Below are 25,607 nucleotides of genomic sequence, written 5' to 3'. Positions count from 1 at the left end.
ACTTCATTGAGGTGTGGTATGTGAATCCTATCAGCCGTGTCAGAGTCCAGCTGCCTACAAGTGACTCAAGAGCATGAGTACCAATCTCAAGGCAGACTGCAAACCCCAAATCGGCTATGAGTTCCATTCTTAGATTTCACCAACCAATTATTGAGTGTCAACTCCTCAAGCTTTGTAACAGCCAAACCATGATGTCACAGGGAGTCCCTCTGTTTCGCCACCCTGATGAGCCTACCTTTGTGATAGATGGTCTCTTCCACCAAGAATCACAGCAATATTCAGGTTACTGCCACTCCCAAAGGACCAGTCATAGAATCATAGAATCAGAGAATATCAGGGTTGGAAGGAACCTCAGGAGGTCATCTAGTCCAATCCCCTGTTCAAAGCAGGACCAATCCTCAATTAAATCATCCCAGCCAGGGCTTTGTCAAGCCTGACCTTAAAAACCTCTAAGGAAGGAGATTCTACCACCTCCCTAGGTAACGCATTCCAGTGTTTCACCACCCTCTTAGTGAAAATTTTTTTTCCTAATATCCAACCTAAACCTCCCCCACTGCAATGTGAGACCATTACTCCTTGTCCTGTCCTCTTCTACCACTGAGAATAGTCTAGAACCATCCTCTTTGGAACCCCCTTTCAGGTAGTTGAAAGCAGTTATCAAATCCCCCCTCATTCTTCCCTTCCGCAGACTAAACAATCCCAGTTCCCTCAGCCTCTCCTCATAAGTCATGTGTTCCAGACCCCTAATCATTTTTGTTGCCCTTCACTGGACTCTCTCCAAATTATCCACATCCTTCTTGTAGTGTGGGGCCCAAAACTGGACACAGTACTCCAGATGAGGCTTCACCAATGTCGAATAGAGGGGAACGATCACGTCTCTCGATCTGCTCGCTATGCCCCTACTTATACATCCCAAAATGCCATTGGCCTTCTTGGCAACAAGGGCACACTGCTGACTCATATCCAGCTTCTCGTCCACTGTCACCCCTAGGTCCTTTTCCGCAGAACTGCTGCCTAGCCATTCGGTCCCTAGTCTGTAGCTGTGCATTGGGTTCTTTCGTCCTAAGTGCAGGACCCTGCACTTATCCTTATTGAACCTCATCAGATTTCTTTTCGCCCAATCCTCCAATTTGTCTAGGTCACTCTAGACCCTATCCCTACCCTCCAGCGTATCTATCTCTCCGCACAGCTTAGTGTCATCCACGAACTTGCAGAGAGTACAATCTAACCCATCGTCCAGATCATTTATGAAGATATTGAACAAAACCGGCCCCAGGACCGACCCCTGGGGCACTCCAATTGACACCGGCTGCCAACTAGACATGGAGCCATTGATCACTACCCGTTGAGCCCGACAATCTAGCCAGCTTTCTATCCACCTTATAGTGTATTCATCCAGCCCATACTTCTTTAACTTGCTGACAAGAATACTCTGGGAGACCGTGTCAAAAGCTTTGCTAAAGTCAAGGAATAACACGTCCACTGCTTTCCCTTCATCCACAGAACCAGTAATCTCATCATAGAAGGTGATTAGATTAGTCAGGCATGACCTTTCCTTGGTGAATCCATGCTGACTGTTCCTGATCACTTTCCTCTCATGTAAGTGCTTCAGGATTGATTCTTTGAGGACCTGCTCCATGATTTTTCCAGGGACTGAGGTGAGGTTGACTGGCCTGTATGTAGTTCCCAGGGTTCTCCTTCTTCCCTTTTTTAAAGATTGGCACTACATTAGCCTTTTTCCAGTCATCTGGGACTTCCCCTGTTCGCCACGAGTTTTCAAAGCCAATGGCTTTGAATGGCTCTGCAATCACAGCTGCCAACTCCTTTAGCACTCTCGGATGCAACTCGTCTGGCCCCATGGACTTGTGCACGTCCAGCTTTCCTAAATAGTCCCTAACCACCTCTTTCTCCACAGAGGGCTGGCCATCTACTCCCCATTTTGTGATGCCCAGCGCAGGAGTCTGGGAGCTGTCCTTGTTAGTGAAGACAGAGGCAAAAAAAGCATTGAGTACATTAGCTTTTTCCACATCCTCTGTCACTAGGTTGCCTCCCTCATTCAGTAAGGGGCCCATTTCCTTGGCTTTTTTCTTGTTGCCAACATACCTGAAGAAACCCTTCTTGTTACTCTTGACATCTCTGGCTAGCTGCAGCTCCAGGTGCGATTTGGCCCTCCTGATTTCATTCCTACATACCCGAGCAATATTTTTATACTCTTCCCTGGTCATATGTCCAACCTTCCACTTCTTGTAAGCTTCTTTTTTATGTTTAAGATCCGCTAGGATTTCACCGTTAAGCCAAGCTGGTTGCTTACCTCAGGTCATTTACCCCAGGTCAATCGTACCTCAGATCTCACACCAAAGACAATAGTTGTAGATAATCCTAGGTTAGACTATAGGTTTATTAAACAAGAAAAGGAAAGGAGAGAGTTATTTACAGAATTAAAGCAGGTAAACATACCTATGCAAATGAATGTAACCCTTCTGCCCATTAGAGTTGGCAGCAACAAGGGCTGGGTTCAGTATCTAGGGGTTCCAGTCCAATAACACAGTGCAAAACTGGCTCAAGCCCCCACCCAGTGACTTGGGACAAATATATATATCACATCCCCTGGGTGCCTCTAAGAGGCAATACTTCCCCTCTTGCAAGCCCAGAGTCTGAGTGTAACAAAAGCCTTTTAATAACAGAGAGAAACAATATGGCATTATGTTGGAGAAACACCACCAACAGGGTTCATAACACAACCCATGAGCAAAAACCCACCCCAAGCAAATTGGGCCATGTCCTTTCCCTTTGGTTCTTGAGTCCAGCAACCCAAAAGTCTCAGTCTCTGTCCTTGGTGAGTCCAGAATTCAAAAGTTAATCTGCAGAGTTTAAGCCCCCTAGTTTGTGTGGCAATGGGGCGGGGGCGGGGGGAGAAAGTAAAGGGGCACCTTACATGCTCCGACCACCAACTGCCCCGCCTCTCTATGGGTTTCTGCTGCAGCCTTCACTGCCAGCTGCTTCTCTCCAGTAGCCACCCTGCAAGTTGCTCACCAATATATCTTCAGGCCCCCTACTACTTAACACAGTACTCGCTGATTTTAGCTCATAGTAGGGAAACCCCAGTGCTAGTGTACCATTAACCCAAAGTGAATTCAGCTCCACAATCTGTAACCAGACTACTATTAGAATCAAAACTAGCTCATTCACATCTATATCTATATCTGTCTATCTATTCACTGAGTTTTGGAACCCATGTCCCTTGCATAGCAAGTGCTACTTAGTTGATGGCGAGTCCCTCCATCATAACAAAAAGCCAAGTACAGTTCCACTGTCCTTGATTCACATAATCAGGATAACAATACTTTATTCTTCCTGCCCCAATAACAGAGAAACTGGGGATCTCACAGAAGCCAAATTTCAGAGTAACAGCCGTGTTAGTCTGTATTCGCAAAAAGAAAAGGAGGACTTGTGGCACCTTAGAGACTAACCAATTTATTTGAGCATGAGCTTTCGTGAGCTACAGCTCACTTCATCCGATGAAGTGAGCTGTAGCTCACGAAAGCTCCTGCTCAAATAAATTGGTTAGTCTCTAAGGTGCCACAAGTCCTCCTTTTCTTTTTACAGAAGCCAAAGTGACCATCTAGGCAGGGGTGGGTGTGCCTATGCAAATGAGATCAGCCCCTAAAGTTCTTTTCCACAACCCGCCACAACTCACCACCAGATGTCAGGGTAGAGCTCATCCTGATTCTGCTTACATGAGTTACAATCCTAAATTTTCAAAGGGAATAGAAGCTTCTATAATAAGCATGCTCTATATGTCCTTTAGGGCTATCCCAGGTTAAGCACTGGGGATTGCTTGCTTATGCCTAGGAAACCTTGCTCTCCAGAATACAAGCATGCAGCAATTTACAAGCATTCAATAAAGTCTAAACATTAAGCACATTTTTAGAACTCCAATACCCCTCATAACAATACCCATACACACAGGCGAGCCAGACTGATCCCAGCCATGTATTTGCAGTATTCAAGTGAGGCATGGGGACCTTGGCATGAGTGGGGACCTGGTCTGCCAGAACCACACTGGTTAATGGATGGATCATAAATCTCCAACAGCAATCAGCTGAGGTAAGTCGTTATGGAGTGGACACAAACTGTGATTGTCTTCTATCTGACTGATCACAGCGTGGCTTTAGGGTGCACTGAGCTATAGGGATCATGGGAGGGATGCTCTCCCTACAGAGTAGGTGCTGACCCCAATGCCGTAGCATGGCACCAGGGGTGCTGTGCTGCAGGAATTAGGTTGGTGGCTTAGTAGGGGGCGCAGTCCCCTCATAATCCGTGCAGACTCAATTTCCCCATTTTGGGATTAGGGGAAGCTGTTCTGCGGGGAGTGCAGGGAGGGGCTTAATAGAGGGTATTCCCCCCTTGCAGTCTGTGCTGGCTCCAATACCCCCGAGCGGTACCAAGGATCACAGTGCTGAAGGAAGTGGGTTGGGGGATTAGTAGGGGGCACATTCCTTTCAAAATCGATGCTGACTTTAATGCCCCAGCTTTGGCACGCTGCCTGCCAGGGAAAGCCGCTCGCGGGCCGGGACAGTTCGTTTACCTGCAGCGTCTGCAGGTTCAGCCGATCGCAGCTCCCACTGGCTGCGGTTCGCTGCCCCAGGCCAATGGGGGGCTGCGGGAAGCGGTGCAGGAAGAGAGATGTGCTGGCTGCCCCTTCCCACAGTCCCCATTGGCCTGGGACGGCGAACCGCGAGCTGCTGAACCTGCGGACGCTGCGGGTAAACAAACCATCCTGGCCCACCAGCAGCTCTCCCTGGTGGGCAGCGTGCCAAAGGTTGCGGATCCTTGGGCCAGGGGGTGCTGTGCTGCAGGAAACAAGGTGGGGAGACTCAGCAGGGGGCATGTTCCCCTCATAGCCTGTGCTGACCCTCATGCCCCAGCCCTGTGTGTGAGTCATCACTAGCACAAGCTCTCAGCTGACTCATGATCTCTGAGGAAACCACGCATTCCTGCTATCTAGTAACCACAGCCCAGCTGACTGATTAATATTTCCCTCTTGTTTGCCCAGCTAGAAGGAAGTAAGCTATAGGAAGGACTTTCCAAGTCGGATGCTCCATCCCTCAAACCCTTTGCATATGCCCAATTGGCCCACACCCTAATTAGTTTATGGCCCCAATTCCCCAGCTAACAATTGCTGCAGATTGCTTGGCCTACCTGGGCTTTTACTGCCTCGGGGCTGGGCTGGCTCACAGTCTGTGTAGACACAGCATCAGTACACAGAGATACTTTTGTTCTTATCTGAAGAGAGATGCCATATTACCCTTATAAAAAGCAAAAAAATGGGCCAGGTTCTGATCAGGCCTAGGACTACATCAGGAGTAACTTTGCCAGGGTCACTGGGGCCAATTCCCCCCTTGCTCACAACGGTGTAAATCAGGAGTAACTCCACTGGGGTCAATGGCACCATTCCCCTCTCGTTGACTGTGGTGTAAATCAGGAGTAACTCCATTAATAGGAAAATTGAATAAATTTGCAGAATAAACTCTTTGTCAGATCAGTATAGATATGGGCATGATAGATAGACAGATTGATAGACAGATACATAGACTGATCGATCTAGTTCTCACTCAGTCCGCATTCCCCTTGAGGGAAAGACCATATGGTTTAGGTCACAGGAAATAAGTATTACAAAATAAATCTCATATTGTGATCCTGTGATGCAGAAACAGGGCAATCTCGAATAGGAGAGAGAGGTTATTTCATCTCTGTATTTGGCACTGGTGCAGCTGCTGTTGGGATACTGTGTACAGTTCTGGTGCCCTCAATTCCAGAAGGATGTTGATAAATTGGAGAGAGTTCTGAGAAGAGCCATGAGAATGACTGAAGTATTAGAAAACCTGCTTTCTAGTGATAGATCCAAGGAGCTCAAGGGTATGGGGTGACTTGATTATAGTCTATAAGTACTACAAGGGGAAAAATATTTAATAATGAGCTCTTTCATTCAGCAGAGAAAGGTCTAACATGATCCAATGGCTGGAAGTTGAAGCTCAACATCGCCGCATTCAAATGGGTTGAACAGCACATCCAAGGATACAGGTCTTAGAGGTCTTTGGAAGGCTGCACTGTTTACTTCTTGTCGTCAAGGTCCAGATACCTTAACTCATGCTGGAGGATCACCATTAGCTTTAGCAGGGGAGAGCTTGCGGCACACAGGGGGGCAGCTGTGATTCTTTTCAGTACAGAATGATCGGTGTATATGGGGCTAGACAGGTAAATATAGATCAGCATTATAGACTTGTATAATCATAGAAGTGTGGGACTGGAAGGGGACTCAATAGGTCATCTAGTCCAGTCCTCTGCACTCAAGGCAGGACTACGTAATAACTAGACCATTCCTGACAGATGTTTGTTTAATCTGCTCTTAAAAACCCACAATGATGGAGATTCCACAGCCTCCCTAGGCAATTTGTTCCAGTGCTTAACCCACTCTGACAGTCAGGAAGCTTTTCCTAATGTCCAACCTAAACTACCCTTTCTGCAATTTAAGCCCATTGCTTCTTGTCCTGTCCTCAGTGGTTAAGGAGAACAATTTTCTTCCCTCCTCTTTGTAACAACCTCTTATGTACTACATCATGTCCCCTCTCAGTCTCCTCTTCTCCAGACTAAAGAAACCCAATTTTTTCAATCTTTCCTCATAGGTCAACTTTTCTAGAACTTTAAACATTTTTGTTGCTCTTCTCTGGACTTTCTCCAGTTGGTCCACATCTTTCCTGAAATATGATACCCAGAACTGGGCATAATACTCCAGCTGAGGCCTTATCAGTGCAGAGTAGAGTGCAAGAATTCCCTCTCACGTCTTGCTTACAATACTCCTGCTAATACATCCCCATATGATGTTTGCTTTTTTTTTTTTTTGCAATAGTGTTACACTATTGATTCATATTTAATATATAATTAAATTACATTAAATAAGGACTATATAATCATATATAATGTGTGAATAAGTTTCTTTCATTCAGCAAGCTGTGATCTAATGTGGCACTTACTGCTTGCCCCTCCCCCCCACAGATGGGTGTCACTGTAGAAAACTGGCTGCTTCCCCAAGGTGTTCCCTGCTATATAATGCCTGTGTGTACAGGCAGTAGGCTAGCCAAGTGCATGGGGCAGGTGAGTACAATCTTCTCCTTTCCCTGTTGAGGCAAAGCTGCTTAGATCACAGAGCGATAGGAGCACTACAAATACCATAGCTAGATAGATCCGGTGGGGATGGATAGATAGGTAGGTAGGGGTGTGTGAATGGGGATAGCTAGCTAGAGGGGTGTGAATAGGGATAGATGGATTAGATTAGACAGAGGGGTGTGTACGTGTGTAGATGAATCTCTGCATTAAGCATCTTCACATAACTTTCATATGACTTTGTATTATGCCTCTTCATATAACCTTGTATTAAGCCTATCCATATATAACCACTATTTTCATACAACTTTGTATCAGGTCCTTATATTGAAACTTTGTATTGGGCCTTGGTATAATGTTATACCCCCTAAGAATAGTATAGTTAAGGTAGAAGAAAAATGTCTTTTTGCTAGGAGTAGAATAAGATCTCCCCCCACTTTGTAATCAATTTCCCTGTTGAACGAATGAGGTGGCATGAGTAAGGCGTGGAAGGCAAGCACCTCCAGGCAGCTGCAACAGTTGGAGTGGGGATGGAAGCCAGACCCGAGCACAATAAAACTTGTCAAGTGGGCTCACTAAAGAAGAGCAGACATATTGACGGCCTTGGGGGGGTTAGAAGGGAGCACCTTCTTTTGAAAACACCCTCTTTGAACAGCATTGGGTCAACACCCAGAAGGAAGCAGCACAAAGGACCAATGGGCACAGAGACAGATTTTGAATCTGGGATAGATTTGCATGAGAGGGAAGCTGCTATAAATGTGAGGTGTCTTGCAGGGGACCCCGGGTCTCATCTTGTCAACATCGGAACATCGATCCGGATCCGCAGAAGCCCGGCTCCACCCTTCCCCCATGTAACTCACCTGGCCAGTGACGTTAAGGGGAGCAACTATTTGGCAACAACAACAAGATGGAGTGTGCTTGTGTGTGTGTGTGAGTGCAGGAGTGTAATATAGATCACATGCATATGATACAGTGTTGACTGATACATGCATTGCCAATAAATGTGGGGCTTTGCTGTATTCCCCCTGAAAAGATCCTGTGTAGTACTTTAAGTACAACATGGGGATAGAGAGATGTGTATGGAAATAGATAGATGGAGAGATGTGACTAGGGATAGATAGATAGAGGGGTGTATTTGGGGATATAAAGATACAGATTGTTTACAGTGTTGTTGTAGGCATCTTGGTCCCAGGATATTACAGACAAGGTGGGTGAGGAAATATCTTTTATTGGACCTCTTCTGTTGGTGGAAGGGACAAGGTTTGGAGCTACATGGAGATCTTCTTCAGGTCTGTGTAGCTTGAAAGCTTGACTCACCCACAGACGCTGGTCAAGTAAAGGATATTACCTCACCCAACGTGTTTCTCTCAGACAGACAGATGGACAGATACCTGCCATATGTAGTGTTCTGCTTTGTTTGATTTTGGATGCATCTAATGCTGCTTTGTTTCAAATTCTTCTCTTGTATTTATTCCGGAGGGGTGTGGGGCTTAGAGCAGGAAGGGCTGGGAGTCAGGACTCCGGTTGTGTCCCCAGCTCTGGGAGGGGAATAGGGTCTAGTGGTGAGAGCAGGAGGGGGCAGGGAGTCAGGACTCCCAGGTTTTATCCCCAGCTGTGTCACTGACTCTGCAACTTTGTTCATGTCACTTCAACTCTCTGTGCCACACTTTCCCCATGGAGAGAATCATATTTACCTCCCTCCCAGGTAGACCATTCTGTCCCCATTTCCCAGCTGAGGGAGGGGATAAATTTGGCATCTGATCCCCCTTAGTGTCCTCAGAGGCTGATGGCCCTGCCTTCTTTCCGCATTAATCTGACACATTTCGCTTCCTTGTTTTCCAGCAATGGCAATGAAGGGGACGCTGCTGCTCTGGGCCTGGCTGGTGCTTCTGTGTGGTGAGTAAGGGTCAAAATACCAGGGCAAAGTTTTCAACCCTGTATGTCTGAAGTTAGGCACCTAGGGGTGGGATACTTAAGCTGATTAAGCTGGGGAGACTGGTGCTCCTTAATCACTTAGATGCTGTTGAACATTCTGCCCTAAGTGCCTAAATATGGATCTAAGAATAGCGCTACTCAGTAATTTCCCCACAGAACGTTTTCCGTCAAAAATTGTGTCTTTGTGGAACTTTCTCCGACAATTTCAATGTAATTGTTTCAGAAAAAAAATTTGAAGCAAAGCAGCAAGTTAATTAGTTTTCAGAGAGAGCAGGAGAAATTTATGAGTGGGATTGTATGATGAGTTGTAGGGCTAGCAGCCTGGGGCTAACTTCCGGTTTATGTCTTATGTTCCTAAAGCTCATATTCAGGGTTTCAGCTGGCCGCCATCAGTGGTCAGGAAGGGAATCCCTCCACACCTCCACATCCTGCTCCTATGTATTCCAGGAGGGTTTTTTAATCTTGTTCTTCTGAAGTATCCAGGATGGCCACAACTGGAGATGGGACATTGGCCAGGGTGGGCCAGGGCTCTGAGGTGGCACCGAGCATTCTCTCTCTCAGGTGGTTGCTGGTTGGTTCTTCCTCATATGGCTCAAGGTCTCCCTCTGTGGAGAAAGAGGTGGTTAGGGACTATTTAGAAAAGCTGGAGGTGCACAAGTCCATGGGGCCGGACGAGTTGCATCCGAGAGTGCTGAAGGAATTGGCGGCTGTGATTGCAGAGCCATTGGCCATTATCTTTGAAAACTCGTGGCGAACGGGGGAAGTCCCGGATGACTGGAAAAAGGCTAATGTAGTGCCAGTCTTTAAAAAAGGGAAGAAGGAGGATCCTGGGAACTACAGGCCAGTCAGCCTCATCTCAGTCCCTGGAAAAATCATGGAGCAGGTCCTCAAAGAATCAATCCTGAAGCACTTGCATGAGTGGAAAGTGATCAGGAACAGCCAGCATGGATTCACCAAGGGAAGGTCATGCCTGACTAATCTAATTGCCTTTTATGATGAGATTACTGGTTCTGTGGATGAAGGGAAAGCAGTGGATGTATTGTTTCTTGAGTTTAGCAAAGCTTTTGACACGGTCTCCCACAGTATTCTTGTCAGCAAGTTAAGGAAGTATGGGCTGGATGAATGCACTATAAGGTGGGAAGAAAGCTGGCTAGATTGTCGGGCTCAACGGGTAGTGATCAATGGCTCCATGTCTAGTTGGCAGCCGGTGTCAAGTGGAGTGCCCCAGGGGTCGGTCCTGGGGCGGGTTTTGTTCAATATCTTCATAAATGATCTGGAGGATGGTGTGGATTGCACTCTCAGCAAATTTGCGGATGATACTAAACTGGGAGGAGTGGTAGATACGCTGGAGGGGAGGGATAGGACACAGAAGGACCTAGACAAATTGGAGGATTGGGCCAAAAGAAATCTGATGAGGTTCAATAAGGATAAGTGCAGGGTCCTGCACTTAGGACGGAAGAACCCAATGCACAGCTACAGACTAGGGGCCGAATGGCAAGGCAGCAGTTCTGCGGAAAAGGACCTAGGGGTGACAGTGGATGAGAAGCTGGATATGAGTCAGCAGTGTGCCCTTGTTGCCAAGAACTGGACACAGTACTCCAGATGAGGCCTCACCAATGTCGAATAGAGGGGAACGATCATGTCCCTCGATCTGCTGGCAATACCCCTACTTATACATCCCAAAATGTCATTGGCCTTCTTGGCTACAAGGACACACTGTTGACTCATATGAAGCTTCTCGTCCACTTGCACCCCTCGGTCCTTTTCTGCAGAAGTGCTGCCTAGCCATTCGGTCCCAAGTCTGTAGTGGTGCATGGGATTCTTCTGTCCTAAATGCAGGACTCTGCACTTGTCCTTGTTGAACCTCATCAGATTTCTTTTCGCCCAATCCTCCAATTTGTCTAGGGCCCTCTGTATCCTATCCCTACCCTCCAGCGTCTCTACCTCTCCTCCCAGTTTAGTGTCATCTGCAAACTTGCTGAGGGTGCAATCCACACCATCCTCCAAATCATTTATGAAGATATTGAACAAAACCGGCCCCAGGACCGACCCTTGCGGCACTCCACTTGATACCGGCTGCCAACTAGACATGGAGCCATTGATCGCTACCCGTTAAGCCCGACAATCTAGCCAACTTTCTATCCACCTTATAGTCCATTCATCCAGCCCATACTTCTTTAACTTGCTGGCAAGAATACTGTGGGAAACCATGTCAAAAGCTTTGCTAAAGTCTAGGAATAACACATCCACTGCTTTCCCCTCATCCACAGAGCCAGTTATCTCGTCATAGAAGGCAATTAGATTAGTGAGGCATGACTTGCCCTTGGTGAATCCATGCTGACTGTTCCTGATCACTTTCCTCTCCTCTAAGTGCTTCAGAATTGATTCCTTGAGGACCTGCTCCATGATTTTTCCAGGGACTGAGGTGAGGCTGACTGGCCTGTAGTTCCCAGGATCCTCCTTCTTCCCTTTTTTAAAGATGGGCACTACACTAGTCTTTTTCCAGTCGTCCAGGACTTCCCCCGATCGCCATGTGTTCTTTTGTTCAATATTATTATTCAAGTCTGGATTTCTTCATGCTCATTCTTCTTCTGTCTTTGTGTTCAGTATTCTTCTTCAAATTAAGATTTCTTCATGCTCATTCTTGTTCTGTCTTCATGCTCAGTTTTCTTCACTTTTGGATTTTTTAGCGCTCATGTAATCCACACACTGCCTGGGCATGGTGCTCTGTCCCATCTAGTGGCACCGAGATCACTTAGAGAGAGATATAAAATGGGTGCTCTACAGCCTTAGCTAACAGCCAGTTTGCCTTTTAGCTTATGCTGTAGAGGCTCATGCACTAACCTCCAGAGGTCCCCGGTTCGACCCCGCCTGCCGCTGCTGTCAGCGTTACACTCACTCTTCATCTTGTTCTAGCTTCTTCTTGCTCAATCTTTTCTCTTATTAATGCTCAGTCATTCTTCTCCATCAATTTTGACTTTCTTTATGTTTGGTTCATATTTTCTGTCGTCCTCACATTTGGTCTTCCTTGTCCTTGTGTTTGGTGGTATTAGAAGAAAAAGGAGTAGGTTGACCCAGAGGTGGATTTGCGTACAGACTTCTTTATTGTGATACTTGTTCCCCTCAACCCAATTGTCGAGTGAGCACTCGCTTAGTTACAGCACACTCTTTTTATCTAAGTTAGTATGTAAACGCCTACATTTGCTACAACACCCCCAAAACCCTTATTGAGTCATATGAATTCCCATACTATGATTATACCTGCCCCTATTTACTATTTACAGCATTATGCATATTATACAGACATTTTTACCTTGAAAATACGTTTCTTTGCAGTAATTGTAGCCACAAGTTCCCTTAATCTGCAGTTCACAGGGGAGGGAGGAAGGAGCCATGACCCCGAGCTCATTTATGTAGCTGGGAAAGGAAGGGAGGTGGAGATAACACTGCTCTACACAAAAGGTATCTTTTAGATCCCCACATTCCGTATGCAGCTGCAAGCTTATCTATCCCCAACAAACTGAAAGGCAGGGCGAGGGATGACACTTTTATCTATCAGATGAAGAAATGGTGCCTGCCTGTGACTTCACTCCCTAATACCATACCAGCACACCAGCGGTTTCCCAGGTCTCTACTTAACCCTTACATATCCCAACCCTTGGCACTTCTTTGTAGTCTTCTTCTTTGTGTTCATAGTCAGTGGTTCTTGTTTTTCAAATTCAGGCATCTCTGCAATGGTTGATTTGCTTTCTTCATTTCTGATCTTTTTCACATTTAACCTTCTTCTTCATCTTTTTCTTCTACTTTTATTTGGTCATTGTATTTGGTCTTCTTCATGCTAGGTCTTCTTTTGCATGTTCTCCCTTTTCCAGGAGGAAAGTGATAGTCTGATGGTTAAAGCAGAAGCACCTGGGAATCAGGACTTCTCATTTCTATTTTTAAGTCTGGAAGGAAAGTGGGATTTAGGGTTGAACTAAGAGGGCCTAGGAGTCAGGACTCCAGCATTTTATTCCTACCTCGGGTAGATGACTAGTATCTCTTGCTTAGAGCAGTGAATCTGGAAGTTGGGACACTTGAGTTCCATTCCCAGCTGTGATTTGGTGTGGGGTTTCTGTCTCTCTTTCTTAACCCACAATCTGTTGCTTTTAGGTCTTTGCAGAGCACGTTTCTCTGGGAAAGAATTCATTACGGTCTTCATGCAAAACTATGTCCAAAGTGTCAGAGCAGATTGCAAGCTGTTTATCACTGGTTACCATGCCTCCACTACGGTTATTGTGACGGTGAACAAGGGTACGTTCCGGAAAGTGACACCTGTTGGAGAAGGACAGACGGTGACCGTGCAGATCCCAGCCTCCGTAGAGATGTTTGGGAGCCAAACATTTGATAGCACCATCCTCATTCAGGCTGACAAAACCATCTCTGTCCTGTCTGTTAACTCAAAGCCCTATTCCATCGATACCACTGTAGTGTATCCCATTGAGAAGCTGGGTACTGTATATTACATTGTAACACCATCTGGCAAAAATTCAGGCAAGAAAGAGTTTGCTGTCATAGCAGGGCAGGCTCCCACTACAGTTGATATTCATGTAAAAGTGGCTGTAATGTTCAAAGGCAGGATCTATGCTGCTGGGAGCAAACTCACAGTCGCCCTCGCTCCCTACCAAGCCTTGCAACTGCAAAGCTCTGCTGATTTATCTGGCACCAAAATCGAGTCTTGGGAAGATGTGGCCGTCTTGACTGGGCACAGCTGTGTTGACCAAAACACCAACTGTGATCACGCTGTCGAGCAACTCCTGCCCGTCTCCAGCTGGGGCAGCACATACATCATCCCTCCTCTGTCCCTCCAAACCAAGTTTGACATCGCATACATCGTCGCCTCCCAAAACACTCGCATTGACTATCAGTCAGGGCCCACACGAGCTTCCCGCAACATATTGGCTGGGCAGGTTGTTGAATTTCAAGTCCGAGACTCTCACCCACTTTACATCTCTGCTAGCGCTGGCATCCAGGTTCTTCTCTTCTTCACTGGTGCTAAAAAGGGGAAATCCACATATGACCCATTCCTCATCAACGTCCCACCCATCACGAACTACTGCCAGTCCTACCACATTGATGGGATGAAGGAGTTTGAGAACCATGTGCTGATCATAATCAAGAGCTCAGAGTCCAGCGGGATCACATCTGAAAAGAAAGCCAAAGGAAAAGTCCGATGGAGGCAGATTCCCGGCACGGAGTATTCTTGGGGAGAGTATAACTTCGGCAAAGGGATTAGTGCCCATTCCATACAGCACCCGAGCTCTCCCTTCGGTCTGCTGAGCTTTGGAGGGGACGATCACAGTGGATATGGCTCATCAGGTGTTTGTACATACAGTAAGTCAATTTTGCGTGTAAATAAAATCCCCCATAGAATGGGATATGGAAACAAATATACACAAAGAGAGTGCACACAGCTTGAAATCCAGCTTTGTCTCCTTTGTTTACCCAGTCCCCTCATCCTGCACAGAGACACCTACTGGCTGAAAAATGCAGTGCAAACAAACAGATTGTTTCAATGCCTGCCAGTACACGTCATAAGTGAGTTCTTGTATAACTGGCTGGTTGAATCTTTGTAGGTAACCCAACCCCATCCTGCAGCACTGTCCAATGCAGGAAGAAAGAGAGGTGTCAGATTGTAGATGGCCACCCGGTGTGTGTGGCTGAGTCAGAATCCACCTGCTGGGCTCAGGGAGACCCACATTATCACACTTTCGATGGGCGGAATTTCGACTTCATGGGCACCTGCACCTACACCATCGCCAAGACCTGCGGCTCAGACTCAACTCTCCCGTCATTCAGTGTCAAGGCCAAGAACGACAACAGAGGAAACACGCGTGTTTCCTATGTTGGTTATGTGACGGTTGAAGTCTATAATGTCACCATCTCAGTGGTCAGATATGAGACTGGGTTTGTGAGGGTAAGAGAGCAACGTGAATAAATACTGATACTTTGTTTTCTGCTTATGTTTGAAGGGTACATTTGGTGATGATAACATAAAATCGCATTTGCTAGAGGCAGCTGTTGGAAAGTTTTACTACAGAGATTCACACTTGTACTTCAGATTTGAACAACAACTCACTGCTATTCCAGCCTCCCTTCCCCTTCATCTCCCCTTCCCTTTTCCCCTTCATCTCTGCCAATGCCCCTCAGTCCTGACTCACAGCCCCCTGCTGCTCCAGCCCTGGGCTCCCCTCACACAAAGCTCTGCCAGTGCCTCTCAATCTCAACTCAGTCCCCGAGCGACTCCAGCCCTGGGCTCCCCATATACACACAGATCTGCTGGTGAGCATCAATCCAGACCCACAGTCTCCCCCCGGAGCACTATCCCAGCCCTAGGCTACTCCCACAGTCCCTACATACATACAGCTTTACTATCCCAGCTCTGGGATCCCCTCCCTCTGACAATTCGGCTCATGTAACTCTACCTCTGTCTTCAGCAGAGCATGTCAAGCTACATGGTGGCTTTATATAGAAAAATCTGTGTCTGAGATTTCCAAGGATGACTTGGGTATGTAACTACATTGCTATTAATGGGAGTTGTGTGGCTAAATCCCCTAGCTAACCTTGCAAGTCTCAACCTAGTATTATTTATTATTTGTACTGCAGTGGCACATAGCAGCCTCAGTGCAGGGCCAGTTAGTCCCTCACTGTGACAGATTCCTTTGGGTAAAGCACCCAGAACAATGTCTGTTTCTTGTGGTTCAATTTCCAGGTGAATGACCAGCGCTCCCGCCTCCCCATCTCTGTTCTCGAGGGGCAGCTGAGGGTGTATCAGAGTGGGGGCTCTGTGGTCATCGAGACTGAGTTCTCCCTGAGGGTCTCCTATGACTGGGGCAGCTCCCTGGTGGTGAAGATCTCCAGCAGCTTCTGGGAGAGCATGTGCGGCCTGTGTGGCAACTACAACGGGGACACCAGGGACGACTTTGCCACTCCCATGGGGGTGCTGGCTGCTAGCCCCGTGGAGTTCGGGAAGAGCTGGAAGGTGGAGGATGGGGACAGGTTCTGCTGGGACGACTGCCACGGGGAGTGCAAGAGCTGCTCCCCAAAGCTGGTCAACAGGTACAAAGCTGAGCCCTTCTGCGGCTGGATCACCAAAAAGGCGAGTGGCCCCTTCAGCCGCTGCCACTCCGTGATCAACCCCAAAATCTACCTGGACAACTGCGTCTACGATTTGTGCATGAACAATGGCCTCAAGGAAATGCTGTGCCAGGCACTGACAACCTACGCTGATGCCTGTCGGAGAAAGGAGGTCGCCATCTCTGAGTGGAGGATACCCACAGGGTGCTGTGAGTATACCCAGGGTGACAAAGAGATTCTGGCTCATGACCTAAAGGCAGGAGGTTTTAGTAGCTGAGTTTGAAGTCAATGGCAAAATGGGAACAGGTCCCCAAGAGATCTAAAGAGATTTGTAGAACTGAGTGTAAATATCATAGAGCATCTGAGATATCATGGATGTGGTAGGACTGCACAGATAGACGTTTCAGTGCCTTTGGAACATCACAATGAGAATTGATCTCTCTGTATCTCTCTGTATCTCAGTGGTCCCCAGTTGGCTTCTTTTGAATATCTCTGTCTTCTTTTAATACTTGTGCTGTTTGTTAGGCACCTATAAACTAATGATAATGAGACAGTTCCTTCCCTGGTGGAAATCGGCACGACTTCTTTGACTTTAGCAGAGGTTCTGGCCTCACCCTTGGCTGTTGCGGGAATTTGAAAAATGGCCAATGCAAATAATGTAAAGAAGCAGGGGGGACTGAATGAGAAAGAAACAGTCAAAGGCGTGCCTGTGCATAGATTGGTGAACGGATGACTCAAGCCATGTCTATGCCTGAAAGATTTGCCGGTATAACAACAGCAGTTAGGACTGTGATTCTTTGTGACATTTTTATACTGGCCAAACACCCTAGTGTAGATGCAATTATACTGGCAAACATAGGAACCCAGTCCTGGAAGGGACTTCTTGGATCATCGCGTTCATTCCCTCCTGTTGCAGCCATCTCATCATACAATCCTGTTCATAATTTTATCACACTCCATCTTCAAATTAGGTCAGTCCTTCACCCAACTGCTCCTATTGCAAATCTGTTCCAGAACTTCACTCTGCTCTGATGGTTAGAAACCTTCTAATTTCAAGTGTAAACTGGTTCGTGGCCAGTTTTGCCTCCTTTGTTCTTGTGCCAATGTTGTCCTTTCATTAAAATACCTTTTCTCCCTCCCTGGTGTTCCCCTCCATGTATTTATGGAGAGCAATCACACCACAGGCATCGACTTCCTGAGTTCCCCGGGGGTTCCTGACCCCCACTCCGCCCCAGGTCCTGCCCCCTCCAGGCTTCCCCCAAACCTCCACCCTGCCCTGCCTCTTTCTGCCCCTGTTTCTCCCCCTCCTCCACAGCACTTCCTGCATGCTGCTGAAGAGTTGATCACCGGTGGGCGGGAGGCACTGGGTGGAGAGGGAGGAGCTGATCAATGGGGCTGCTGGTGGGTGCTGAGCACCCGCTACTTTTTTCCCACGGATGCTCCAGCCCCGGAGCACCCATGGAGTCAGCGCCTGATCCTCTCCTTTGCTAGGTTAAATAACCAAAGATCTTTTAGTCTACTCTCTTAAAATAGGCCCTCCATTCCCCATATCATCCTACTAGCTTTTCACTGCACCTACCCTAGTCTGATTTGATCTTTCTTGAACATGGGTGACCACAGCTGGACCCAGGACCCAGCAAAGACCTTTTGCCATCATAGCTTAATTCATCTGGGGAAATGGTATGAGCTATCAGCATAAGGACTCTTTTGCTGGTATAAACAGTGTCCCCACTAAGGAAGTCGGGCTGGTATTGCTATACCAGCATACCCTTTCTCGTGTAGACTAGGGATAAGCGGTGGACGAAATAACCCTCTCAGAAGATCTGAGGTGAGGAAGTGGGTAGGAGAAATGTTCATGGCAGTCCCAGTGGGTATGTCTAACAGTAATGGGACAAGACGGAGCGACGGGAAAATGAAGAAGTCTGTCAGCCTACAGAATTATCTTCTCCAGTGGATGGGTGGGAGCCTCACTACTTCAGTCTTTTAAAGCTAGACTGACAAAGCCATGGACTGAAGGTGATGGGGGCGGTGACATCTCTAGTTCTATGGGTCAGAGCTCACTGTAGGTTCAGGAGTATCATTAGGGGCTGCTATGATGCAGAATTTCCAGCTGGGCCCCCTCAGACCTGTGCCAAACTGTTTAATGCTACAGGGGAGCGATATTCCCAGTGACCTCAGTGTCCTGTCCTTTTGACAGCTCTGCCCTGCCCGGTGAATAGCCAGTATAAGGCTTGCGGCTCTGCATGTCCTGCCACCTGCAATGATCGAGTGACCCCTAACAACTGCTCCTTGCCCTGCGTGGAGACCTGCCAGTGCAATGAGGGCTTCGTGCTGGACGCTGGGAAATGCATCCCCAAGGCTAGCTGCGGATGTGAGTTCCAGGGGCGTCTGTATGATCTCGGAGAGCAATTCTGGGGAGACAGCGCCTGCACCAGACGCTGCCTTTGTGAACCGCAAACCAGGCAAGTGAGCTGTCAGGCCACCGGATGCAGGACTGGGGAGCAGTGCCGGGTGGAGAATGGCATCCAGAACTGCTACCCCGTCAGCTACGGAACCTGCTCAGCTTCGGGGGACCCTCACTACATCAGCTTTGACAGGAAGAAGTTTGACTTCCAGGGCACCTGCCTGTATCAGTTCGCCGGGCTGTGCAACAACAACCAGGACCTGGTGGATTTCCAGGTCCTAGTTCAGAATGACCATCGGGGCAGCCAAGTCGTGTCCTTCACCAAAGTTGTGCAGGTCAAAGTCTATGAGGTCGATATTGTGATCAGCAGGGAAAACCCTGGCAGAGTCATGGTGAGTGTATCGAACCTTTCTACCCTTTCCTGGTCAGTCATCAGACCTGTCTTCCTTTGCCATGTTCAGTCACCGAACCTTCTTTCTTTCCTGTGGTCAGCCATCATTCTTTTCTTCTTTCCTGAGTTCGCTCATTTTACCTTTTCTTTTACCCAGGACACTGTGATTAGATGTTTAATTCAACCACATTTTCAACACACAATGAAACTTCTGATGTATATTTTGGATGTCAGGTTGCTGACGGTTTTCATACCTAACCTTTTTTGGTAAAAAGTGCAGGTTTGGTGACAAGAAAACACTTTGTGAATTTGTGTCAGTTTCACCAAATTGTTTCAATTGGAAAGAACCCTTTAAAAAAATCCAAACCATTCAAATGTTCCGTTTTGGCATTTTAAAACAAAAATTCAGTTCAAAATGACTTTTAATTTCAAATTTTCCATTAATTTTATTTCTAAAACTATCATAAAGACAAGACAAGCTTGAAATTCAACCAAAATATTTTGTTTTGGGTCAAATGGAAAGTTTCATCTCCCCCCATATTTGCTTTTTCATTCATTGAAAATTTTGGAACCTTTCATTTCAGTTCAATGTGATTTTTTTTGGGGGGGGGTGGGAGGGTGGGTTGGAATTGCCAGCAAACTGAAAGCCCGTTTATTCTCCCAGCTATAATTTGGAGCTGTCTGGAGCTGCATCCAGCATTGCTAGGACAATGCCCACATCTGCCTCTCTCTCAGTTCTTGGGTTGCCAACTTTCTTATTTCTGAAAACTGGATCCTCTTCCCCGTCTCTTCCCCCGAGGCCCCATCCCGCATTTACTCCTCTTTCCCCTCTCCCCCCATCACTCATTGCTCTCCTCCCTCAACTCCAGGGTGAGCAGTCCCAAGGGACTTGCAAACCCCATCTCCAGCAGGCTGCCTGGCAGTACAGGTCAGAACGGCGCTGTAGCCACCCAGGGGACTAGGAAGAAGCCCTCCTGCAGAGCAGTGTCCCACCTCCTTCCACGCTGCCTGCCCAGCAACCCCCTTCCTTGTCCGCTCGAGCCCTTCCAATAGAGTTGCCAACTTTCTAATTGCACAAAACTGAACATCCTTGCCCCGCCCCCTGTCCTGCTTGTTCCCGGAGGCCCTGCCCCTGCCCCGCCCCTTCTCTGAGGCTCTGCTCCCACTCACCCCAGTCCCCCTCCCTCTGTCACCTGCTCTCCCCAACCCTCACTCACTTTCTCTAGGCTGAGGCAGGGGGTAGGGGTGTGGGAGGGGGTGAGGGCTCCAGCTGGGGGTGAGGGCTCTGGGGTAAGGTCAGAAATGAGGGGTTCAGGGTACGGCAGGGGCTCTGGGCTGGGGCAGGGGGTTGGGGTACAGGAGGGGCTGAGGGCTCGGGTTGGGGGTGTGGGCTGTGGGGTGGGGCTGGGGATGAAGGGTTTGGAGTGAAGGAGGGGGCTCAAGGCTGGGGTAGGGCATTAGGGTGTGGGAGGGGGCGCAGGCTCTGGGAGGGTGTTTGGGTGCGGGAGGGGGTTCCAACCTGGGGCAGGGGGTTCGGGATGTGCTCTCCGGTCAGGCGGCGCTTATCTCGGGCAGCTCCCGGTTGGTGGCCCAGCAAGGCTAAGGCAGGCTCCCTGCCTGCCCTGGCTCTGCGCTGCTCCCAGAAGTGGCTGGCATGTCCACTTTTCAACTGGACTTTCCCGCTGAAAACGGGACATCTGGCAGTCCTGCTCAGTTTCCCCAGCTCAGATGTAATTTCATGTAGATAATCAGCCGAACCTTACTTTGCACATTGCTACTCTACAAATAAGGCCTTCTCCGTGCACGTCTGCATGGCAAGCGGAGCCGAGTGAAATGTGGACTGCGAACCTCACAGGGAGTTTAGACATTTCCAAATTTTGTTTTCATCCCAAAATGCGGTAAAAAATTGAAATGTGGAAATATTACATTTTAATATGTTCAAGTGAAGAAAACATTTCAAGCTGCGCAAACAGAAATCTTCTGATCCAGTTTGTTGAGCCACATTTCAAGATTAAATCATATTTCCCATTGCCTGATAGGAGCTGCAGTTCCTGACACCATTTTCTCCTGGGGGACTATATCCCGCATAGTACAACCAGAGTCACGTGATACCCATGATGCTCCAAGCAGTGGAAATCTATTACAGGGAGTTGAAGTCCTCCAGGGAGTCCAGCCCATAGGAGAGAATGGGGACTGGAACTACAGCTCCCATAAGGCAATGTGCAATAGGGGAAAAAAAGCTTAATTACGTTTTTTCTGATTCAAAATGAAACGTTGTGGGGCAGTTAAAAAATGAAATATTCCAGTTCAGATCGAATTGACCCAAAATGACTATTTCATTTTGATTCTTCTGTCAGGAAAATAGAAAATTTCTAGCAAAATCAAAATTTTCTGCTAGTAAATTTTAAATTTTCAAAAACTGCATTTTCAGCTGCAAAAATCATTCTGATGGAGAATTCTGAGCAGCTTTTGCAAGTTATTTCTCCTCAGATTCATTAGCTTTATTCCTTTTCTATGTTCATTTGTCAGCCTTTCTGTGTTTCTTCTCTTTTTGTGTTTAGTTGCCATACATTTCTTTCTTTGGCATTTTGTCATTGTACCTCTATCTCTTATTCTTCTATCTCCAGTCATTGGTCATTGTGCATTGCACTTCATTTGGGAAACTTTCCCAAATTGAAAAGTTTTGATTTTGGAATCAATAAAATGTCATTTTAAAAAACTACTTAACCTGCAAATGGGAAACGGAAACGTAGTTTAAAAACATTTTTAAAAAAGGAAAATAAAAAATGAACAGAATGAAAATGAATTCAAAATTCACCATTTGGGTTTTGTTTTCAACCAGCTCTACCTGGAAAGTTCGTTAGAGGGGTGGGGTTCTGCAGGTTCAAAGGTGCTTGCTCAGTGTCAGACCATTCTCACTGATCCCTTGGCATTGATCCTAGGTGAACAGCGTGCTGATCAACCTACCATATAGCACCAACGACAGCAAGATCTCCATATACCGGAGGGGGAAGGAAGCCGCGATCCAGACTGACTTCGGTCTCACCGTCACCTTTGACTGGCAGGGCCGGATCACTGTCACAGCTCCAAGCACCTATGCTGGAGCCGTGTGCGGTCTCTGTGGGAACTTCAACGGGGACAAGGGAGATGAGTTGACCATGAGGGGCGGCACATTGGCCCCAAACCCAACGGCCTTTGGGCAGAGCTGGAAGGTGAAGGATATCCCCGGCTGTGTGGAGGTTGCCAAGGACGAGTGCTCAGATCTTGAAGCTGTTGAGAGACGCCAACGAGGAATGAATGGGGAGTGCGGGATCCTCCTAGACAAGAGTGGCCCCTTCCGAGAGTGTCACAGCAAAGTCGACCCCGAGGACTACTTCCAAGACTGCGTGTACGACTATTGCTTCTTCAAAGGCCAACAAGCTGTGATATGCCAGCTTATCACTAGCTATGCTGCAGCCTGCCAGGCCGCCGGGGTGACTATATATGCCTGGAGGACCAACTCCTTCTGCAGTAAGTGGAAGCAGCTTGGGACTGTCTTCTGTGATGAAAGTTAATGCACGAGGGAAAGAAAACAGGGTCTTTGCTCAAGGGCAAGACAAGTTGGTTGGTGTTCAGGGAAGGGGATATGAGCTGTTTCTGCGCTAGCAGGTGCGGGCTCTGATCTAGCCCCAGGGTGGGGGGACTGGCCAGCTCAGGGTGGACATGGGAGAGGATATGGGGCTTTTCCCCTCTAGGGGACACCAGCTCTGATCTGATCCCAAGACAGGGGAACGGACTGGCTCACGGGCAGGGAAATGGAATCTGGGGCCTGTCCCCTAGAGGGTGCGAATTCCAATCCAGGCCCTGCCTGGGGGCGAGAAGTTGACTCAGTGTGGATTGTCCAGGGAATGGGATATAGGGCCTGTATTTCACGAGCATGTGAATCTTATGCAGGTCCTTATTGTACGAATGAGCCTGTCACAGAGCTCACGGTAATAACTGGAGGTAAATATACCTGAGCTGCCAGTGTTAGAAAAGGTCAAGAGCTGAACGGGCCATGGAGACACTCTTCTCTCTCAAGGGGTCCTGCAACGACATATTGGCAAGGCACAGTATGAAGGAATTTTGCCCGGCAGCTTCCTATACTGCACCCAACAGACTCCATTCTCCAGGGCTGTCATCAGACTCCCTTCTTCAGCCCTTACATTGTTACATAGTTCAGAATCCATTTAGTTTTCTTTTTTGGGATGCTAAAGTCTTGTTGTTTCAATGGCAGGTCTCTCCTGTGCCCAAAACAGCCACTACGAGGTTTGCGCCCAGGGCTGCCAGGCCACCTGCAGCAGCTTCTATGCCCCAGTTCAGTGCTCTACCCAGTGCTGGGAAGGCTGCGTGTGCAATGAGGGCTTTGTGCTCAGCGGTGATGAGTGTGTCCCTATATCCCAGTGTGGCTGTGTCTACCTGGGATTTTATTATAAGGCTGGGGAGACCTTCCACCCAACGTGCCAGGAGCAGTGTGTGTGCCAGGCCAGCGGAGACGTGGTGTGTAAGGGGTTGTCCTGCCGCCCTAATGAGGAGTGCAAGCTGGTGAATGGTATCCGGAAATGCCAGCCAGTCGGATCCGCAACGTGTTCCGCTGCCGGAGACCCCCACTACCTCTCCTTCGATGGGGTCGCCTTTGATTTCCAAGGCACCTGCACCTACATCCTGGCCAAGACCTGCACCAACACTGGGAACCTGACATCCTTTGCTGTGAAGGTGGAAAATGTGCCGTGGGGCAACGGGAAGGTGTCTGTCACCAAGCTGGTGTCCGTGGAGGTCTATGGGCTCACACTCACCTTGCTGCAGAACAAGAAGGGGCTTGTCATGGTAAGTCCTGCTCAAAATGGTCCCATGGGTTTGAAACCAGCCATGGGGTAGCCCCACAGATGTGGCAATGCAAGAGGCACTTGTCTCACAGGTCAGTCATTAGAATTAACTCTCTGCGGAGACCCCAACTGGGGTCAAAGACTGAGTGTGTGATCCTGACTTCATTGACACCACTGTAAATCCAGAGGCTTCCCACTGAAAAAAGTAGACTATGGATTTTCAATGGAACAAGTGACACCAGAATCCAGTCCTCACCTCATTGCAGCGAGTGGATGATTGCAGATTAACCCCAGGGAACTGAGATCAGAATCCAGACCTGTCCCCGTTAGACTGCAAGAAGTGACTCTGGTTTTACCTTGGGATCAGTGAGATGAGAATCTGGTCCTAACTTAATTTAGTTCAGTGGAGTCACTACAGATTTAACCAGGTGTCACTGAGACCCTATCTTGTGCCCACAGCCCACCCCTACAGCATCCCCTCCCCCGGCTCACAGGGAATGCTCTTTCTCTTCCAGGTGGACGGGGTGTCCCACAACCTCCCTGTGGTTGTGGCTGATGGGCAGCTCCAAGCATATCAGCACGGTGGGAACGTGCTGGTGCAAACTGACTTCGGCCTCACCGTGAGCTACGACCTGGTTTACCATGCCAGAGTCACTGTCCCAGGGAACTACCAGGGCCAGACGTGTGGCCTGTGCGGGAACTACAATGGGCGTCGGGACGACGAGTTTCTGCTCCCCGACGGCAGGGCGGCCCCTAACATGGCAGCGTTCGGTTCTGCCTGGAAAGTCCCGATCCCGGGGGTGGCCTGTGAGGACGCATGCACCGAGAACAGCTGCCCGGTCTGTGAGGAGAGGAAGAAGGACGTCTTCAAACAGCGCAACTACTGCGGGCTCCTCACGGCCCCCGACGGCCCCTTTGTCGCCTGCCACGGCACGGTCAGCCCCAGCGTGTATTTCAACAACTGCCTGTATGATGTGTGCTTGGGCAACGGGGACTCCCAGGTCCTGTGCCAGAGCATCCACAGCTACGTGACGGCCTGCCAAGAGGCCGGGGCCCCTATCCAGCCCTGGAGGAGCGCCTCCTTCTGCCGTAAGTGCCGCGATGCTGGTGTAGCAGAAGGGCCTATCCCACTCGCTCCCCTCCTGCTGGGGGGCGGGGAGAGCGATTCTAGGTATCTCATTCCAGGCCTCTGGGCTTCTTGAGAGACTCCTTTGGGTGGGAACCAACAAGGTCATGTTCCCTTATAAAGGTGACCTGGTCCTCTCGTCCCCGTCAGATTCTCCTCTCCTTCATGTCTGTCTCTCTAAGGTGTGGGCTGAGATCTCTCCAGCCATCAATTATTTTTCTCTCTGCCTTAGCTCTGCGCTGCCCGGCCAACAGTCACTACGAGGCGTGCGCCGACCTCTGCACCACCACCTGTGCCAGGATCACCGACGCCAGGAAGTGCCCAGACACCTGCGCCGAAGGCTGCCAGTGCGACGATGGCTTCCTCTTCGATGGCCAGGGCTGCGTGGCTCTGCAGAGCTGTGGGTGCTTCAAGAAGGGGATATATTACAAGGTACCGCCCCCTGCTGGGGTATTAGCTCCTATCCAGTCACGTCCTTCACGCCCTGCTCTCATCAGCCATGTTGGATCAGACCATTGTCAGTTGCCAATGGCCTATACATGAATCTCTATAGAAAAGCAAAAGACACTAAAGGTGCAATACTATTTCCATGAATCCTGGCTCTGAAAGGGGAGTTGTGTCTAGTGGATT

At 48.4% G+C, this 25,607-nt stretch overlaps 1 protein-coding gene across 1 annotated transcript in view; it reads left to right on the top strand.

Annotated features, from left to right (window-relative positions):
• Positions 1-25,607, top strand: part of LOC140902934 (IgGFc-binding protein) — a 65,768-nt gene that overhangs the window by 18,836 nt on the left and 21,325 nt on the right. The window contains exons 2-10 of the mRNA XM_078850400.1: positions 9,007-9,060; positions 13,249-14,469; positions 14,712-15,052; positions 15,848-16,421; positions 18,410-19,008; positions 21,950-22,517; positions 23,263-23,852; positions 24,367-24,940; positions 25,210-25,409. Of these exons, the coding sequence (XP_078706526.1) occupies positions 9,007-9,060; positions 13,249-14,469; positions 14,712-15,052; positions 15,848-16,421; positions 18,410-19,008; positions 21,950-22,517; positions 23,263-23,852; positions 24,367-24,940; positions 25,210-25,409 (4,721 nt within the window). The remainder of the gene's footprint in view (positions 1-9,006; positions 9,061-13,248; positions 14,470-14,711; positions 15,053-15,847; positions 16,422-18,409; positions 19,009-21,949; positions 22,518-23,262; positions 23,853-24,366; positions 24,941-25,209; positions 25,410-25,607) is intronic.

This window comes from Lepidochelys kempii, chromosome 24 (genome assembly GCF_965140285.1).
Source record: "Lepidochelys kempii isolate rLepKem1 chromosome 24, rLepKem1.hap1, whole genome shotgun sequence".
NCBI lineage: Eukaryota > Metazoa > Chordata > Testudines > Cheloniidae > Lepidochelys > Lepidochelys kempii.
Note: the sequence above shows the minus strand (reverse complement) of the source record. Positions and strands in the feature narration are given on the sequence as shown.